General features: G+C 44.5%; 1 protein-coding gene across 1 annotated transcript; it reads left to right on the top strand.

The window, feature by feature from the left end:
- Nucleotides 1–2,497: 2,497 nt before the first annotated feature.
- LOC139576834 (leucine-rich repeat transmembrane neuronal protein 4-like) lies at nucleotides 2,498–6,589 on the top strand. Its single transcript, XM_071403354.1, has 2 exons — nucleotides 2,498–2,881; nucleotides 3,423–6,589. Exons 1-2 carry the CDS (start codon nucleotides 2,878–2,880, stop codon nucleotides 5,039–5,041), a joined length of 1,623 nt encoding a protein of 540 aa, XP_071259455.1. The 5' UTR covers nucleotides 2,498–2,877; the 3' UTR covers nucleotides 5,042–6,589.
- Nucleotides 6,590–21,693: the final 15,104 nt, after the last annotated feature.

Raw genomic sequence — 21,693 nt, 5'->3', positions numbered from 1 at the left:
ACATGTCAATGAATCTTTGTTCTTATCACGTTTCAGGAGAAGACCCAGATGCAGACAGTGTCGAAGTAACAAAAGTTTATTACTAGAACAGGGGGCAGGCAAAACAACAGGTCAAGAGCAGGCAGAGGTCAGTAATCCAGATCAGAGTCCATAAGGTACAGAATGGCACACAGTCTCGGGGTCACAGCAGGCAGAGGTCAATAATCCATGGTGGTGTGACAAGATACAGAACGGCTAGCAGAATGGTCAAAACAGGAACTATATAAAGACAGGAGCAAGGGGAAAACCGCTGGTACCGTAGGCTTGACGAACTGGCAACAGACAGAACACTGTCTGCTGGGGATAATGGGGAAGATGGGCGACACCTGGAGGGGGTGGAGACAAGCACAAAGACGGGTGTGACAGTTTTTGATGAAATTATCAATTAAAAACACTGCTGAGCATTGGTGGCAGAGTTCACATGACCCACTGTGTGAACAACGACCCATTACAAAATTATAGTGCCATCATGTCCGTCCTGACGTGTGGTGGCTAGAGATTTAAAAACTCAAATCCAATCTTATGTCTGATAAGAAATCGCAGAAGGCCAAAATGTCCTTTTATCCTGTCAGTATAAACGGCACTGATTTCCCAAATGCATTGAGATATTAGGAGAGATTGTTCTCTCTGTTATTGCTGACCTGCACATGTTCTAGACACGCTTCATGGTTACGTTGCAAGAACATTCATGTTTTCAGTTTTCTGAGGGTTAGGAGAAAATTCCATCAACATCCCACCAAACATACACAAAACATGGTTGACATGTTCTCACAATAAAATATATCAATGTTCTAAACACATTTCATGGTAACGTTGCAAGAACGAATGTGTCCAGTTTTCTGTGTGTTAGAATAGTCCAACTTCACACTAAACATACACAGAACATGGTTGTCATGTTCTCAGAACGTAAGATATTGTTCTAGACATGTTTCATGGGAACGTTGCAGGAACATATGTGTATCAGTTGTCAGGATGTCGCGTGATGGTCCCAAAGAAACAGTCTCCCAAAAAATGGTTTCATAACACATCATGCCTTGTTACTGTTGCCGAGCCAATCAAGGCCTTAATTGGTGAACCACTGATCCAGTCACAGCTCTTTGTCTGCTGGCAAGGTTAGGGATGCACACTGATTTTAACATAGTGTTTTCAACTTACATACATACTTCGTTCTTCCCGCTACGCCACCATGTCCGTCTCTGGTATTGGTTAATCTGACTATTCTCATCATTGATTTGATTAACTTATTTCAGCAATTTAAGGGCTTTCAGTATAGTTGTCTAATGTTGGTGGGGAATGTTAAACTGTTTTAATGATACTATTATCAATAAAAGTGTTTATTGAGTGTACTTTTAACAGAGCTGAGATTTACTTCGAAGTGTGTTTACCCTATTGCTTACCCCTATCAAGTTGTTTCAGATCTATACAAGTGCCTAGGGAGATGGGCATAGGGTTTATTCTGGACAGGGCCTAACTGCACTGGCCCAATAAGCATGTCCCAGAGATATCCCTTATTGGGACAGTGGTTAAGGTGTTTGTTATTGGAGTATCATTAAAACAGGTTAACATGCACCACCAACAATAGACAACTAATAGTCAGATTAACCAATACCTGAGACGGACATGGTGGTATAGCAGATTGGTGTACAGTGAACCAAGAGCTTGTGAGTTAAAATCCCAGGTGAGTACTGTTGAACAATAATTACTGTATAAATGAACATGCACAGTGTAATCTTGTGTGTCAAATAAATTGAAAGCACTATGTGTGAGTATCCCTTACCTTGCCAACTGACAAAGTGCTGTCAGTGGTTCACCAATCAGGGCCTTGATTGGCACAGTAAAAGGGGGACACTTCTTTGGGACTATCAGGCTACAGCCTGACAACTGATACACAGAAATGTTCTTGTAATGTTCCCATGAAACATGTATAGAACAATATCTTATGTTATGACAACCATGTTCTGTGTATGTTTGGTGGGACATTGGTGGAATATTCTCCTAACCCTCAGAGAACTGGACACATGAAACTTCTTGCAACTTCCCATGAAACATGTCCAGAACATTAATATTGTGTAGTCTTTTATTGTGATGCTATTTATATATACTGTGGGAAGTAGGCCTACTATACAACAGCGATATTAGTCTTTCGATGTTTCACCCATGTTAGCTGGCAGATTGTGGAGACTACATTTCTTTCTCCTGAATTTCTCGTGAATAAGGTATCTTTTGTAATTAGATATAGATCTTTCATAGTCGGAGTATGTTGAAGTACGTTGATATTTCAACATTCAATAAATAATGCACAGTATGGATTTATTTCATTAACTCGAATGTTACCGATTCTTTTACAGTGGAATTCTCTCTGTCTCTGTGTGTGTGTGTGTTAGCAAGTGTGCGTTCATGTGTGCGTAGAGCGCGAGAGAGAGCAAGGTGTTGCAGTTGCACTTGGTTGTGCAATCAGACACGCTCAAACGGAATTGTTTATTGCGCATAGACAGTAATTCGCTTTTTTCTGCGTCCAGGAGAAGACACTATACCAGTCCAATAGACTATTTGGGGAGGAGTGCATTATGCCTCGTCTCATTGATCCTCCGCGGATATATTGAACGGTTGGGAAGATTACTTACGCTATTTGTTGTCTTTTATTCTGATTTAAAATATGCCGTACTTATCATCAGTGATACACATTTGTGAGCATCTCTCTTGAAACTCGTGAGGCAATTCAGGCAATAATTTGAGTTTTCTAGTGGAAGAGCAGGCGTGTTTCAAATGAAAGGAGTTAAATTAATTATTTGGACAGTTCCCTGGTGCTGAAAGGATTGCCGCTATTTTACTAACGCCATGAGTAAGTGACCACCAATGAAACGAAATGAAATGACAAATCTATCTATTTCATTAAAGTTACATGGCGCTTTGAAGTTTTGTTACATGACATTTGTTGATGCTTGCTTTTCCTATTCAATGTACAACCAGAAAATGTATTATATAGGGTTTTTTAATCCAGATGTAAAAAAAGACAAATTGATTGGTCACTGATAAATATGTCTTTCCTTTTTTATATTTGGTACATTACATAGAAATTAGCCATGTTCCATTTGTGTTAGATTTAAAGTGAAAACAATGTAATTATTTTGAGCTGATACGATGCGAAATGTGAAAGTTCTTCAGAGTCCGTAATCTACTGCTGTGCATTTCTGGCTTAGAAAGAAACACCCATCACCCATACTTTACCGGATTGTCACTTCACAGAATGCCACTGCAAAAAAAAAATCGGTCTGAAAATCAATCCACTTTGTCATGGACATTGCACAGTGACAGGGCACCATATTGAAATGGGGGGTATGTGCTTTGATAGCCCCATGCACTCAATCTCTTCTCTTCTACAGGTTCCCTAGTTTGGGACAGGAGGCTGTCATATTTTTTTCTCCTGATGTCTTTTCTTCTGCTGCTCAGCAAGGGGGAGAGAATGTGCCCAGCAAGTTGTCGCTGCGAAGTGAAGATTGTTTATTGCGAGTCTGGCATTTTTCAAGACATCCCAGAAAACATCTCTACTGGATGCCAGGGTCTGTCCCTGCGCTTCAACCGCTTAGTGACTCTGCTGCCTTACCAATTCGCTCATCTCAACCAGCTCATCTGGCTCTACCTGGACCACAATTCCATCACCGCCATAGATAGCTTAGCCTTCCAGGGCGTGCGTAGGCTCAAAGAACTGATTCTTAGCTCCAACAAGATCACACTTTTACACAATAAGGCTTTCAATGCTGTACCAAACCTGCGCAATCTTGATTTTTCCTACAACCAGCTACAGTCTCTGCAGCCAGGTCATTTCTATGGTCTGCGTAAGCTCCAAAACCTTCACCTACGGTCCAATGGTCTCAACAGTATACCTGTACGGACTTTTCTGGAGTGTCGCAGCCTGGAGTTCCTGGACCTGGGTTACAATCACCTACGCACCCTATTCCGCACCACCTTCTTGGGGTTGTTCAAGTTGAAAGAGCTTCATCTGGAGCATAATCAATTTTCAAGGATTAATTTGTTTCTTTTCCCACGCCTTAGCAATCTACAGGTCCTCTACTTGCAATGGAACCGGATACGAGCCGTCAATCAGGGCCTGCCATGGATCTGGCATACGCTGCAGAAATTAGACCTCTCAGGAAATGACATCCAGATCCTGGACCCAGCTGTTTTCCAGTGTATGCCAAACTTACAAATACTCCATCTTGAATCCAACAAGCTGAGCAACATGTCTCAGGATGTGGTTTCAGCCTGGGTCTCCCTCACCACCATCAGCCTGGTGGGTAATGCCTGGGACTGCAGCCCTACCATCTGCCCCCTGGTGACCTGGCTGAAGAACTTCAGAGGCTCAAAGGACATCAAAATTATATGCAGCAGCCCCAAGTCAGTTCAGGGAGACAGAGTAATGGACATAGTGAGGAACTACACAATCTGTGTGAACATATCAGTTGTAGAGCAAACCACAGCTACGATCATGAGGCAAACCACAGCCTCAGATGTGGACACAAAAAAGCCTACCACACCTCCTCCTTCCACGACCACAACTACCCAAGATATATCTGCATCAACAGTACAAAGACTCACTCCACAACCTGTCTCTCCCATTGTGACAGAAAAAGAAACAAGGGAGTCCATACTCATGACCTCAATCTCTCCAGAATCCTCATCATTTTTCCCAGAACTAGAGGTTGAGCAAATGGCCTTCCATAAAATCATTGCAGGCAGTGTAGCCCTATTTCTCTCTGTGTCATTGATCCTGCTGGTAATTTATGTCTCATGGAAGCGCTACCCCAATAGCATGAGGCAGCTGCAGCAGCACTCAGTCAACCGCAAGCACAGAAAAAAGGCCCGGAAGCAGAAGCTTAACCTTAACTCTCAGTTACAAGAGTATTATTTGACTTATACAAACTCTCAGACCATGGATGCATTGGTAAATGAGACAAGGGCCTACACCTGCACAATCTCAGGATCCAGAGAATGTGAGGTATAATCCGTTAACTCCATCCTAAAAACACACTCTCCAGCTGCTTGGGAGTCAGGTAAATGTTTTCCACAGAGATAAACTGTAAACCTCTCGGAGCAAATGGAGACTGAGTTAAATATCCATCCTCTGTTTGACTCTGTTCTTACTGTTGTTTTAAATTAACGTTATCAATCCTAAAAACGTACTGTACAGCTGCTTGGGAGTCATAGGTCAATGTTTTCCACAGGGATGCACTGTAAACCTCTGAGTCAACGGAGACTGAGTTCAACTTCCATCCTCTGTTTGACTGTTCTTACTGTTGTTTTAAATGAACATTATCACATTAGAACAAAGTGATTGGATATATTAATCCTGTTTGTGAGTATAAACCTAATTTATATCTGCACATTTGTTACGGTTATCTGCTGTTGATTACAAATGACCCTGCTTTTCACTTTTGTTATCCTTGGATGATATTGAGAGCTTATTGTACTTGTATAAATGCAACTGATACATGTTATGTGTAGTCTTTTTTTATATTTAGCTTTTGTTCATTTTATGAAATTATACGATCACCGTGCAATTTAATTGTCATTAAACTTGTGAATGGTAGTTACTAAATAATGGGTGTCAGAAACATAATTACAAGATTATGTTCCTGTTTTTGATCCTCATACTATACCAATGTAGCAAAAAGTCCAACAGCATTAGTAGACTTTCTTTTGCGGCACTTCTCCATGACGTGTAACAAGACAGCTTTCCATTTTATGACAAAATTACATTTCTATGAAAATTGCAATAAATAAATAAAAAATCTACATGATTATCCTGTCTGATACAACACCTGGAACAAATATTTCATGGCTGTGTGGGGTATACCACCCCACTAAGGCTATGAAAAATGCAGCCATGGTGATTTTGATCACATAGCATATAGGCTTCACAGGGCAGATTTCTATCTAGGCTCTACTATGGAAACTTACATTTCCATTTAGATTTTATTTACACTTCACATGACATATTTTTGCCCTCCTTTTAGTTGCTTATTGTTTACAGAGCACTATAGCATAGTCTACTCTATATGGCTCTGAATCTTACTCTGTCTAAATATCTGCTTAATTTTAAGAGGCTTTTAAAAGTATCAGTTCCTTCCTGGATTTTAAAGTATGGGTTCCTTCATTTGCTTCATGATGCAGAATCACTTAATTGCATTCACTTGATCACCATATGCTTTTAACAGGTCTTATGTTTAAGGGAATATTGAAGTACCTCAACATTATTTATTTCCCAACAGGCACACCTATTCTCAAGGATAGATGTTATTTATCAAAAATAATCACTTATATCATACACAGAGGTGATGTTTGACTAAAATAATCCTTATAAGGAAGACGCATACTTCCATGAGGCAGCTTGATATTGTCTAAAAATGGGACAGCACTCTTTCAAAGTAGTACAGGCTAAATAATCAAGGCTAGCTATGGAAGTAGTTTCATCAATTGACTGGCTCATGATTTTTAGACCAATGCACTCAATTTATGTTGTACAGGAAATGGCTGTCTATTTATAGCATGTTTTTGAATCAGCTGAATAAAAACTCATAGGAAAGCAGGTGTGATTTTTGTGAAGATTGGATATGAATAACAGATTGGAGTTCTATCATTTTCACATGACTATCCATCATCCCCTGTATATTTACAGTAGTATGTTACATAGCTATAGAAGTAGGGACATTGACATTATTAGATACTGTCAATATCCAAAACCAAGCGTAAATGGACATAGTGGTTGTCAACTGATGTTGGCATTGTATGACAGTACACATCGTATGACAGTACACATTGTATGACAGCACACTAATATGACTGACCATTCATATTGCAGATACTGTCCTCTGCACTATATAAAGCAGCCGTAAGAGTGAGTAACTTGGCAAAATGCCCCCTTCCCCCATTACCATTGCACTGTATTCTGTGATTGTCCTCTTTTCTCTCCTTCTACTGGCAGACACCTAATTCAGCTCCCTCCATGCTGTGTCTGCTTGTGTTGGTGTGGGAGGGCCGTGTGTTCATGCTGTGTAACAGGCAAGGGAAAGAACAGGGGCGACAGCCACTCAGCAAACAGGTACTGTAAGGGTCAGGGCACTTTTCCTATTAGAAAAATGCCACCCGCCTCCATCTGTTTTCTCTTCTCCTCTCCTCCTCCCTCCCTTTGTCAGCTCCCGCAACGGAAAGGAAAATAAATGTAGGCAAGGAGGCATGTGTGAATGTGTTAAGCCAGGCAGGATTAGGGGAACATGGTGCCAGCATTCAAAACGATTTATATCAGTGAGCTATCCTACATGAACAAAAAGGGGTGGAATTCAGTCGCAGTCTTTCATTTGAGGACAATAATATCCTTCTACTGGTCCTGAACTAGAGACATGTCATTCCTCAGACATGGAGACTCTCCTCCTGTGTGTTGTGTATAGGCTGGTATTAGCAGCTACTGGACTACTTGCTGGTTATTAACCACCAATAGTGTGTATAGATTGTAATATTCATAATGATCACTGTTCTTGAGGCCAATAGAGACAGTTATAAAGATCTAACCACAACTCACTCATACAAAACGGATGTCTATACAGAAAAGTCATATATTGAAATATGGCAGGAGGATGATGTATCCATGGCCATCATGTGACGTAAAGAGAATGTGTACAAACATTGAGAATGGTTGATGTTCATTTGATAGCAAACGGATTTATGTTTCCCATCACTCATTTCACTTTCTAAGTATGGCACATGTTTTAATTTGTCTCCAGTAGAGGAGGTACTGCTGGCAGCAAGATTTATATACCCATGTTATGTATTATGCCTTCAGCTGCATGCTGCAATTATGATACATTCCTGTTTGGAATGCAAATGGTGCCTTCCTATGCGAACAAAAGAGCATTGTTATGAAAATTCTAAAAGTGGTAAATTGATCTCATTCCTTCTGTTAGAGCCGATTTGGACATATTTGTATAAAAGACTGAACATACTGAGCTCCATGTACATTTGTGTAAATATATTAAATATGAATGTATATGATGAAATATTAGGTACATACCTTTATGATTTATATTTACCTGATCGAGAAATATTCATTTGTTGTTAGTTTAACTCAGTTTTTGGCCTACCGTTGCCCTTTCGCAACAAAGATGTAGTCCTGCCAAACAACCGTGACATGACAAAGCAGCGGGCTCTAAATATTATCAGGAAGTTCAAGAAGGACAAAGGTTACGCTGCAGAGTACAAAGGCTTCATGGAAGAGATGATAACAAAAGGTTACGCCGAGAAGGTACCACAAGAACAGCTCCTCAGAGAGAAAGGCAAGGTATGGTACATACCACACCATGGCGTTCACCATAAGCGCAAAGTTGGACTAGTAACAGAAAGGTTGCAAGATCGAATCCCTGAGCTGACAAGGTAAAAATCTGTTCTGCTCCTGAACAAGGCAGTTAACCCACTGTTCCTAGGCTGTCATTGAAAATAATAATTTGTTCTTAACTGACTTGCCTAGTTAAAAAAACAAAAAAAACTTGATGACACTTCACATACCTAACCATTTCCTTGGCACTCTTGTAGAGTGTATCCATTGTTTTCAGTGCCATGAAGTCCTTGAGAAGCAGATTCAATGGATGAGCAGCACCGCCAATGGGTGTGATGTGAGGGTAGGACCCCTCCACTTTAGACCAAGCAGCCTTCATGTTCACAGCATTGTCTGTCACCAGTGCAAATACCTTCTGTGGTCCAAGATCATCGATGACTGCCTTCAGCTCATCTGCAATGTAGAGACTGGTGTGTCTGTTGTCCCTTGTGTCTGTGCTCTTGTAGAATACTGGTTGAGGGGTGGAGATGATGTAGTTAATTATTCCTTGCCAACAAACATTCAACCACCCATCAGAGATGATTGCAATACAGTCTGCTTTCTCTACGATTTGCTTGACCTTCACTTGAACTCTGCATCCAGCAAATTAGTAGAGAAAGCATGTCTGGTTGGAGGGGTGTATGCTGGGCGAAGAACATTCAGAAATCTCTTCCAATACACATTGCCTGTGAGCATCAGAGGTGAACCAGTTGCATACACAGCTTGAGCAAGACATTCATCAGCATTTCTCTGACTAAGTTCCTCCATTGAGTCAAAAACACTTCTGATTCCAGGAGGACCATGAACTGTTGCTATCGATAAGGTGTCTGATTCTGACTTTTGTCAGAGGTTGCTTGTTCTGAGGGAACTTTATGCACTTGGCCAGATGATTCTGCATCTTTGTTGCATTCTTCACATATGATTTGGCACAGTATTTGCAAATGTACACAGCTTTTCTTTCTACATGAGATGCAGTGAAATGTCTCCACACATCAGATAGTCTGTTTAATGGGGGTTTCATACTGTATGGAGCAGCACCATTTCTTATGAACCACTGGGATTTTTCCAGTTGTTTCCACTGATCAAAATAGTGACTCTCATTTCATTGAGACTGCCTCCTTGATTTGAAGACAGACAGCAATATTCAGTCCTACAGCCTCACCTCCTCTCCCCTCCCTTTATTAACTAGTTATTGTAGTGGCTTGTTTATGTTCAAGGGGTGGAGACAGGGTTTCTATCACCAAGTCTGACAGTGTAACATTTAAGTAATTCCTCATTGGATGATGCAGGTGTTAGTACAGTCATTATGAGAGCAGCAAGCATTGAGCAAATTACCACATGAAAGGTTTGAACAATTAGTGTTAGCGAACCATTGCTTTTGCAACATTACCACCCATATTTTTCATTTATTGAAGCACAATATTTTATTTTATTTCATTATGAATTTAATATACACCTACCATTCAGTGAATATAATTCATGGTCTGTATTGCTCTTAGTTGTTGTCAGACATACAGAAAAAATCACATTATATCCTGAGAGCAGCAAAATTATGACTTTATTTATTTGTACCTATAGTGTATAATCATACAATTTGTGAATTTCCATCAAGTCTCTTCCTCTCTTCCTACCATACCTTTGTCTGTACATTATGCCTTGAATATATGCTATCGTGCCCAGAAACCTGCTCCTTTACCTCTCTGTTCCGAACGTGCTAGACAGCCAGTTCTTATAGCCTTTAGCCGTACCCTTATCCTACTTCTCCTTTGTTCCTCTGGTGATGTAGAGGTTAATCCCGGACCTGCAGTGCCTAGCTCCACTCCTACTCCCCAGGTGCTCTCATTTGTTGACTTCTGTAACCATAAAAGCCTTGGTTTCATGCATGTTAACATTAGAAGCCTACTCCCTAAGTTTGCTTTATTCACTGCTTTAGCACATTCTGCCAACCCGGATGTCTTAATGTCTGAATCCTGGATTAGGAAAATCACCAAAACCCCTGAAATTTCCATCCCTAACTATAACATTTTCCGGCAAGATAGAACTGCCAAAGGAGGCGGAGTTGCAATCTACTGCAGAGATAGCCTGCAGAGTTATATCTTACTATCCAGGTCTGTACCAAAACAATTCGAACTTCTACTTCTAAAAATTCCCCTTTCCAGAAACAAGTCTCTCACCGTTGCCGCTTGCTATAGACCACCCTCTGCCCCCAGCTGTGCCCTGGACACCATATGTGAATTGATTGCCGCCCACCTATCTTCTGAGCTCGTGCTGCGAGGTGACCTAAACTGGGACATGCTTAACACCCCGGCCATCCTACAATCTAAGCTTGATGCCCTCAATCTCACACAAAGTTATCAATGAACCTACCAGGTACAACCCCAAATCCGTAAACACGGGCACCCTCATAGATATTATCCTAACTAACTCGCCCTCCAAATACACCTCTGCTGTTTTCAATCAAGATCTCAGCGATCACTGCCTCATTGCCTGCATCCGTAATGGGTCTGCGGTCAAACGACCATCCCTCATCACTGTCAAACGCTCCCTAAAACACTTCAGCGAACAGGCCTTTCTAATCAACCTGGCCGGGGTATCCTGGAATGACATTGACCTCATCCCGTCAGTAGAGGATGTCTGGTTATTCTTTAAAAGTGCCTTCCTCACCATCTTAAATAAGCATGCTCCATTCAGAAAATTTAGAACTAGGAATAGATATAGCCCTTGGTTCACTCCAGACCTGTCTGCCCTTGACCAGCACAAAAACATCCTGTGGCGTTCTGCGTTAGCATCGAATAGCCCCTGTGACATGCAACTTTTCAGGGAAGTTAGGAACCAATATACACAGGCAGTTAGGAAAGCTAAGGCTAGCTTTTTCAAACAGAAAATTGCATCCCGTAGTACAAACTCAAAAAGGTTCTGGGACACTGTAAAGTCCATGGAGAATAAGAGCACCTCCTCCCAGCTGCCCACTGCACTGAGGCTAGGAAACACTGTCACTACCGATAAATCCACAATAATTGAGAATTTAAATAAGCATTTTCCTACAGCTGGCCATGCTTTTCACCTGGCTACCCCTACTCCGGTCAACAGCCCTGCGCTCCCCACAGCAACTCGCCCAAACCTCCCCCACTTCTCCTTCACCCAAATCCAGATAGCTGATGTTCTGAAAGAGCTGCAAAATCTGGACCCCTACAAATCAGCCGGGCTAGACAATCTGGACCCTGTCTTCCTAAAATTATCTGCCGAAATTATTGCAACCCCTATTACTAGCCTGTTCAACCTCTCTTTCGCATCGTCTGAGATTCCCAAAGATTGGAAAGCTGCCGCGGTCATCCCCCTCTTCAAAGGGGGAGACACTCTAGACCCAAACTGCCACAGACCTATATATATTCTACCCTGCCTTTCTAAGGTCTTTGAAAGCCAAGTTAACAAACAGATTACCGACCATCTCGAATTTCAGCGTACCTTCTCCGCTATGCAATCTGGTTACAGAGCTGGTCATGGGTGCACCTCAGCCACGCTCAAGGTCCTAAACGATATCATAACCGCCATCGATAAGAGACATTCCTGTGCAGCCGTATTCATCGACCTGGCTAAGGTTTTCGACTCTGTCAATCACAACATTCTTATTGGCAGACTCAACAGCCTTGGTTTCTCAAATGATTGCCTCGCTTGGTTCACCAACTACTTCTCTGATAGAGTTCAGTATGTCAAATCGAAGGGCCTGTGTCCGGACCTCTGGCAGTCTCTATGGGGGTGCCATAGGGTTCAATTCTCGGGCCGACTCTTCTCTGTATACATCAATGATGTCGCTTTCGCTGCTGGTGATTCTTTGATCCACCTCTACACAGACGACACCATTCTGTATACCTCTGGCCCTTCTTTGGACCCCGTGTTAACTAACCTCCAGATGAGCTTCAATGCCATACAACTCTCCTTCCGTGGCCTACAACTGCTCTTAAATGCAAGTAAAACTAAATGCATGCTCTTCAACCGATCGCTGCCCGCACTTGCCCGCCATCCAGCATCACTACTCTGGACGGTTCTGACTTAGAATATGTGGACAACTACAAATACCTAGGTGTCTGGTTAGACTGTAAACTCTCCTTCCAGACTCACAATAAACATCTCCAATCCAGAATTAAATCTAGAATCGGCTTCCTATTTTGCAGCAAAGTATCCTTCACTCCTGCTGCCAAACATACCCTCGTAAAACTGACCATCCTAACGATCCTCGACTTCGGCGATGTCATTTACAGAATAGCCTCCAACACTCTACTCAACAAATTGGATGCAGTCTATCACAGTGCCATCTGTTTTGTCACCAAAGCCCCATATACTACCCACCACTGCGACCTGTATGTTCTCGTTGGCTGGCCCTTGCTTCATATCCCTCGCCAAACCCACTGGCTCCAGGTCATCTACAAGTCGTTGCTAGGTAAAGCGGGGCCTTATCTCAGCTCACTGGTCACCATAGCAGCACCCACCCATAGCACGCGCTCCAGCAGGTATATCTCACTGGTCACCCCCAAAGCCAATTCTTCCTTTGGCCGCCTCTCCTTCCAGTTCTCTGCTGCCAATGACTGGAACGAACCGCAAAAAACTCTGAAGCTGGAGACTCATATCTCCCTCACTAGCCTTAAGCACCAGCTGTTAGAGCAGCTCACAGATCACTGCACCTGTACATAGCCCATCTGTAAATAGCCCATCCAATCTACCTCATGCCCATACTGTATTTATTTATTTATCTTGCTCCTTTGCACCCCAGTATCTCTACTTGCACATTCATCTTCTGCACACCCTACCATTCCAGTGTTTAATTGCTATATTGTAATTACTTCGCCCACATGGCCTATTTATTGTCTTTCCTCTCTTATCCTACCTCTCTTATCCTACCTCATTTGCACATGCTGTATATAGACTTTTTCTGTATTATTGATTGTATGTTTGTTTATTCCATGTGTAACTCTGTGTTGTTGTATGTGTCGAACTGCTTTGCTTTATCTTGGCCAGGTCGCAGTTGCAAATGAGAACTTGTTCTCAACTAGCATACCTGGTTAAATAAAGGTGAAGTATAATAAATAAAAAGTCTATGCTCATTGTAGCGGCAATAATAATGCCATCATCTGTGACACAGTTTGATAAAATAGCTGAAGATTAAACTTTTATAAAAGAAAATACATCAACTTGTCTACAATATTATGTATTACATCTTAAAATGTCTACATTCATATTGGTTGGACTTTGACAACTCTGTGCAATTACCTTGGTATTTTCCCTGTTTTTATTGTGCTCACTGACTGTAATGATTTGATAATGTGTGCATTCATGTAAAAGTAAAGTTGTCATAGCAAATTGTACACCTAGGTTAAAGAATAATTCTGATGGGCCATTCATTATGCTTTATTCTATGAAATGTCAGAGAGAATCAAATAAAATTGATTTATATAGCCCTTCTCACATCAGCTGATATATGAAAGTGCTGTACAGAAACCCAGCCTAAAACCCCAAACAGCAAGCAATGCAGGTGTAGAAGCACGGTGGCTAGGAAAAACTCCCTAGAAAGGCCAAAACCTAGGAAGAAACCTAGAGAGGACCCAGGTTATGAGGGGTGGCCAGTTCTCTTCTGGCTGTGCCGGGTGGAGATTATAACAGAACATGGCCAAGATGTTCAAATGTTCATAAATGACCAGCATGGTCAAATAATAATAATCACAGTAGTTGTCGAGTGTGCAGCAAGTCAGCACCTCAGGAGTAAATGTCAGTTGGCTTTTCATAGCCGATCATTGAGAGTATCTCTACCACTCCTGCTGTCTCTAGAGAGTTGAAAACAGCAGGTCTGGGACAGGTCGCACGTCCGGTGAACAGGTCAGGGCTCCAAGTCAGGGCAGCACAGTTGAAACTGGAGCAGCAGCACGGCCAGGTGGACTGGGTACAGCAAGAAGTCATCATGCCAGGTAGTCCTGAGGCATGGTCCTAGGGCTCAGGTCCTCCGAGAGAGAGAGAAAGAGAGAATTAGAGAGAGCATTCTTAAATTCACACAGGACACCGGATAAGACCGGAGAAATAATTCAGATATAACAGACTGACCCTAGCCCCCCGACACATAAACTACTGCAGCATAAATACTGGAGGCTGAGACAGGAGGGGTCAGGAGACACTGTGGCCCCATCCGATGATACCCCCGGACAGGGCCAAACAGGCAGGATATAACCCCACCCACTTTGCCAAAGCACAGCCCCTACACCACTAGAGGGATATCTTCAACCACCAACTTACCATCCTGAGACGAGGCCAAGTATAGCCCATTAAGATCTCCGCCACGGCACAACCCAAGGGGGGGAGCCAACCCAGACAGGAAGACCACGTCAGCGACTCAATCCACTCAAGTGACGCACCCCTCCTAGGGACGGCATGAAAGAGCACCAGTAAGCCAGTGACTCAGCCCCTGTAATATGGTTAGAGGCAGAGAATCCCAGTGGAGAGAGGGGAACCGGCCAGGCAGAGACAGCAAGGGCGGTTCGTTGCTCCAGAGCCTTTCCATTCACCTTCACACTCCTGGGCCAGACTACACTCAATCATATGACCTACTGAAGAGATGAGTCTTCATTAAAGACTTAAAGGTTGAGACCGAGTCTGCGTCTCTCACATGGGTAGGCAGACCATTCCATAAAAATGGAGCTCTATAGGAGAAAGCCCTGCCTCCAGCTGTTTGCTTAGAAATTCTAGGGACAATTAGGAGGCATGCGTCTTGTGACCGTAGCGTACGTGTAGGTATGTATGGCAGGACCAAATCGGAAAGATCGGTAGGAGCAAGCCCTTGTAATGCTTTGTAAGTTAGCAGTAAAACCTTGAAATCAGCCCTTGCCTTAACAGGAAGCCAGTGTAGGGAGGCTAGCACTGGAGTAATATGATCAAATTTTGGGGTTCTAGTCAGGATTCTAGCAGCCATATTTAGCACTAACTGAAGTTTACTTAGTGCTTTATCCGGGTAGCTGGAAAGTAGAGCATTGCAGTAGTCTAACCTAGAAGTAACAAAAGCATGGATGAGCTTTTCTGCATCATTTTTGGACAGGACGTTTCTGATTTTTGCAATATTACGTAGATGGAAAAAAGCTGTCCTTGAAACAGTCTTGATATGTTCGCCAAAAGAGATATCAGGGTCCAGAGTAACGCTGAGGTCCTTCACAGTTTTATTTGAGATGACTGTACAACCATCAAGATTAATTGTCAGATTCAACAGAAGATCTCTTTGTTTCTTGGGACCTAGAACAAGCATCTCTGTTTTGTCCGAGTTTAAAAGTAGAAAGTTTGCCGACATCCACTTCCTTATGTCTGAAACACAGGCTTCTAGCGAGGGCAATTTTGTGGCTTCACCATGTTTCATTGAAATGTACAGCTGTGTGTCATCCGCATAGCAGTGAAAGTTTACATTGTTTTCGAATGACATCCCCAACAGGTAAAATATATAGTGAAAACAATAGAGGTCCTAAAACGGAACCTTGAGGAACACCGAAATTTACAGTTGATTTGTCAGAGGACAAACCATTCACAGAGACAAATTGATATCTTTCCGACAGATAAGATCTAAACCAGGCCAGAACTTGTCTGTGTAGACCAATTTGGGTTTCCAATCTCTCCAAAAGAATGTGGTGATCGATGGTATCAAAAGCAGCACTAAGGTCTAGGAGCACGAGGACAGATGCAGAGCCTCGGTCTGACACCATTAAAAGGTAATTTACCACCTTCACAAGTGCAAGCTCAGTGCTATGATGCGGTCACAAACCAGACTGAAGCATTTTGTATACATTGTTTGTCTTCAGGAAGGCAGTGAGTTAGTTGCTGTGCAACAACTTTTTCTAAAATCTTAGAGAGGAATGGAAGATTCGATATAGGCCGATATTTTTTATTTATTTTCTGGGTCAAGGTTTGGCTTTTTCAAGAGAGGCTTTATTACTGCCACTTTTAGTGAGTTTGGTACACATCCGGTGGATAGAGAGCCGTTTATTATGTTCAACATAGGAGGGACAAGCACAGGAATCAGCTCTTTCATTAGTTTAGTTGGAATAGGCTCCAGTATGCAGCTTGAAGGTTTAGAGGCCATGATTATTTTCATCATTGTGTCAAGAGATTTAGTACTAAAACACTTGAGTGAGAAGAAGTGGCTGATGTTATTGTGTTGTAATTTTTAAAGATGTACACTTCGATTTCAATTCTTTATGAACCATGTCTGCAGTGAAATATTCGATTCCCACCTCCCTACAGATGGGATAGAGTACATTTTGATGTAATTTGATGTGTTTTTAAATCTATGTTATTGTGAGGAGTATCTGCCAGCTGTGTTACAAAAGACCCTGGGCTCAATTTGATGGAATTCGTATTGTTGTATTTATCGGTGATGGGCAACTCCAGTCCTTGGGGGCCTGATTGGAGTCACACAACTGACTCCAACAATCAACTAATCATGATCTTCAGTTTAGTATGCAATTTGTTTAATCAGTTGTGTTTGCTAGGGATGGGGGAAAGGTGTGACACTACTCCAACCTCCAAGGACTGGAGTTGCCCATCCCCAATTTAGACTGTAGCACCAACACTTGTCCTCTTTTGTTATACTTTGGAATGAACATGCCTTATGAAATGGACTGTAATGCATGATGCAACATATTTCTATTTGGCTGTCATATACCTGAAAGAAAATCCCTGAGATATGTGGCTTTAGTAGAGTTAAACTCAGCTTAAAGTGAGCTCTATATAATATAGAATTTATACTGTAATATACTTTATTTACATGGATGTACAATTTATTTGAAAAAACTACACTCAACCCCACAATCTTGATTTGTAATTGTTACATTTGAGTTACTTTTAGTTTGCTTTGTTGTGATTGCCATAATGGTAAAAATCTCAAATTAATTCAGTAAATGTTCACACATTTGAAAGCCCTGTCAACCAAGCAAGGACAAAATGATAAATTGATTTTGAACACTGTAATTACTTGATAAAAAATTGCCTTAATTCATATTGTCATACATTTTCACTGTATGTTGTTTTCACACTGAAAGTAATTAAACAGCACATTAGAATACACAGAGAATACAAAAAATAGTTATAAAAGAAAAAAAATTTACATTACTGTAACGTCAGGTGAATGATGGGTGCAGAGTCAGGCGCAGAGAGAGCAAAAGTATTCCAGGGAAAAAACGCTTTAATTCCACAGCATGAAAACAGGAACAGGTACAAACGGGTGGTGCCAAAACACAGGCGTAAAACAACCCACAGTCCACTGTTTAAAATAAAACTGAATAGCGAAAATCCCACAATCAAAGAATCACTCACGACGTCCAACATGGATACACAAAATAAGCCCGCACAAACACTAGCGGGCGAAACTAACCTAAATAGTACACCTCCCAAAACCCCAACAAGAAACAGGTGAAAACAATTAGACAGACATAAACGAAAAGGAAAAAGGGATCGGTAGCAGCTAGTAGACCGGCGACGACGACCGCCGAGTGCCACCCGAACGGGAAGGGGAGTCACCTTCGGTAATATTCGTGACAGTACCCCCCTCCTGACGCGCGGCCCCCGCAGCGCGCCGACGCCGGCCTCGGGGACGACCCCGGGGGCGAGGCGCAGGGCGATCCGGATGGAGGCGATGGAATTCCCTTAGTAGATTTGGATCCAATATATCCCCCACCGGGACCCAGCACCTCTCCTCCGGCCCGTACCCCTCCCAGTCCACGAGGTACTGCAGGCCCCTCACCCGGCGTCTGGAATCCAGTATGGACTTTATCGTGTACGCCGGGGTCCCCTCTATATCCAGAGGGGGCGGAGGGACCTCCGGAACCTCACCTTCCTGCATGGGACCAGCTACCACCGGCCTGAGGAGAGACACATGAAACGAGGGGTTAATACGATAATACGAAGGAAGTAACAATCGATAACACACCTCGTTTATTCTCCTCAGGACTTTAAATGGCCCTACACACTGCGGACCCAGCTTCCGGCAGGGCAGGCGGAGGGGCAGGTTTCGGGTCGAGAGCCAGACCCTGTCCCCCGGTGCAAACACGGGGGCCTCACTGCGGTGACGGTCAGCGCTCTTCTTCTGCCGTCCACTCGCCTGACGCAAAGACTCCTGGACGGCTCTCCAGGTCTCCTTAGAGCGCTGCACCCACTCCTCCACCGCAGGAGCTTCGGTCTGGCTCTGATGCCATGGTGCCAGAACCGGCTGGTACCCCAACACACACTCAAATGGTGACATGTTGGTAGAGGAGTGGCTTAGTGAGTTCTGGGCGATCTCTGCCCAGGGGATGTATCTTGACCACTCCCCTGGCCGGTCCTGGCAATACGACCGCAGAAACCTACCCACCTCCTGGTTCACTCTCTCCACCTGCCCATTACTCTCCGCGTGATACCCCGAGGTCAGGCTGACCGAGACCCCCAGATGTTCCATAAACGCCTTCCATACTCTGGACGTGAACTGGGGACCCCGATCAGAAACGATATCCTCGGGCACCCCGTAGTGCCGGAAGACATGGGTAAATAGTGCCTCCGCAGTCTGCAGGGCCGTAGGGAGACCGGGCAACGGGATAAGCCGGCAGGACTTAGAGAACCGATCCACAACGACCAGGATAGTGGTGTTCCCCTGAGACAAGGGAAGATCAGTAAGAAAATCCACCGATAGATGGGACCACGGCCGTTGTGGAACGGGGAGGGGTTGTAATTTCCCTCGTGGCAAATGTCTAGGAGCCTTACTCTGGGCGCACACCGAACAGGAGGAGACATAGAATCGCACGTCTCTCACCAAGGTAGGCCACCAGTACTTCCCTCTAAGACTTCGCACCGTCCTTGAAATACCCGGGTGACCTGACGAGGGTAGACTATGAGCCCATCGAATCAATTGATCACGAACAGCGAGCGGCACATACCTACGACCCTCCGGGCACTGTGGAGGCGCAGGTTCCGCCCTTAGTGCCCGCTCGATGTCCGTGTCCACCTCCCATACTACCGGTGCTACCAGCTTAGCCGCCGGAATGATGGGAGTAGGATCGATGGACCGGTCATCAGTGTCGTATAGTCGGGACAGCGCGTCAGCCTTAGTATTGAGGGAACCTGGTCGATACGAAATCGTAAAACGAAATCGGGTAAAGTACATGGCCCACCTTGCCTGACGAGGATTCAGTCTCCTAGCTGATCGGATATACTCCAGATTCCGGTGGTCGGTCCAGATGAGAAAAGGGTGCTTGGCCCCCTCAAGCCAGTGTCTCCACACCTTCAGAGCCTTGACCATGGCCAACAACTCCCTATCCCCCACATCATAATTCCGCTCCGCTGGCCCGAGCTTCTTCGAAAAAAAAGCACAGGGGCGGAGCTTCGGTGGCGTACCCGAGCGCTGGGAGAGCACAGCCCCGACCCCAGCCTCGGATGCGTCCACCTCAACTATGAACGCCAAAGAGGGGTCAGGATGCGCCAACACTGGCGCGTCGGTGAACAGCGCCTTCAAACGACAGAAAGCTCTCTCCGCCTCTGCGGACCACTGCAAGCGCACCGGGCCCCCCTTCAGCAGTGAGGTAATAGGGGCCGCCACCTGACCAAAACCCCGTATAAACCTCCGGTAGTAATTGGCAAACCCTAAGAACCGCTGCACCTCCTTTACCGTGGTCGGAGTCGGCCAATTACGCACGGCTTTTACGCGGTCATCCTCCATTACCATCCCCGAGGTGGAAATGCGATAACCCAGGAAGGAAACGGCTCGTTTGGAAAACTCACATTTCTCTGCCTTCACGTACAGGTCATGCTCCAGCAGTCGCCCAAGAACCTTGCGCACCAGAGACACATGCTCGGCGCGTGTAGCGGAGTAGATCAAGATGTCGTCAATATACACCACTACACCCTGTCCGTGCAGGTGTCTGAGAATCTCATCAACGAAGGATTGAAAGATGGCTGGAGCATTCTTCAACCCATACGGCATGACAAGGTACTCATAATGGCCAGATGTAGTACTAAACGCGGTTTTCCACTCATCTCCCTCCCGAATACGCACCAGATTATATGCGCTCCTGAGGTCCAATTTTGTGAAGAATCGCGCCCCGTGAAATGATTCCACCGCCGTAGCGATGAGAGGTAGTGGGTAACTAAAACCCACAGTGATGGAATTTAGACCTCGATAATCAATACACGGACGTAAACCACCCTCCTTTTTCTTCACAAAAAAGAAACTCGAGGAGGCGGGTGACATGGAGGGCCGAATGTACCCCTGTCCCAGAGCCTCCGTGATGTATGTCTCCATAGCCAACGTCTCCTCCTGGGACAACGGATACACGTGACTCCTGGGAAGTGCAGCGTTTACCTGGAGGTTTATCACGCAATCCCCCTGTCGATGGGGTGGTAATTGGGTCGCCTTCTTTTTACTGAAGGCGATAGCCAAATCGGCATACTCAGCAGGAATGCGCACGGTGGAAACCTGGTCTGGACTCTCCACCGTTGTCGCACCGATGGAAACTCCTAAACACCTGCCTGAACACTCATCAGACCACCCCTGGAGAGCTCCCTGTCTCCACGAAATCGTAGGATTGTGAATAGCCAGCCAGGGAATCCCTAACACCACCGGGAAAGCAGGGGAATCAATAAGGAACAGACTAATCCGCTCCTTATGATTACCCTGCGTCATCATATCCAGAGGTATCGTGGCCTCCCTGACCAGCCCTGACCCTAATGGTCGACTATCTAAGGAGTGCACGGGGAAAGGGGGGTCTACCTTAACGAGCGGAATCCTCAACCTCTTAGCGAGTCCGCGATCAATAAAATTCCCCGCTGCGCCTGAATCGACTAGCGCCTTATGCTGGAGAGATGGGAAAAACCTTAGAAAATAGATTAACAAAAACATGTGACCAACAGGAAGCTCTGGGAGAGTGTGGTGCTGACTCACCTGAGGTGACCGAGGAGTGTTCTGCCTGCCCTCTCGAATCCCAGATGGACTCCTCCAGCACCGACCGGAAGTGTGCCCTCTCCGGCCACAATGGGTGCAGGAGGAGCCTCCTCCTCCGGTCTCCCTAGACGCAGCCCCTCCTAGCTCCATAGGAATGGGAGCGGGGGGGGCAGGAGGTGGAACTGACAGGACCCTCTCAGAACGTCCGCGAGCAGCCAGCAGATGGTCTAGCCGGATTGACATGTCGATCAGCTCATCCAAACTGAGCGTAGTGTCCCGACAAGCCAGCTCTCTGCGGACGTCCTCCCTTAGGCCACACCTGTAGTGGTCTATCAGGGCCCTGTCGTTCCACCCTGCTCCA

This window comes from Salvelinus alpinus, chromosome 5 (assembly GCF_045679555.1).
Source record: "Salvelinus alpinus chromosome 5, SLU_Salpinus.1, whole genome shotgun sequence".
NCBI lineage: Eukaryota > Metazoa > Chordata > Actinopteri > Salmoniformes > Salmonidae > Salvelinus > Salvelinus alpinus.
This window is presented reverse-complemented; position numbering and strand designations above follow the sequence as displayed.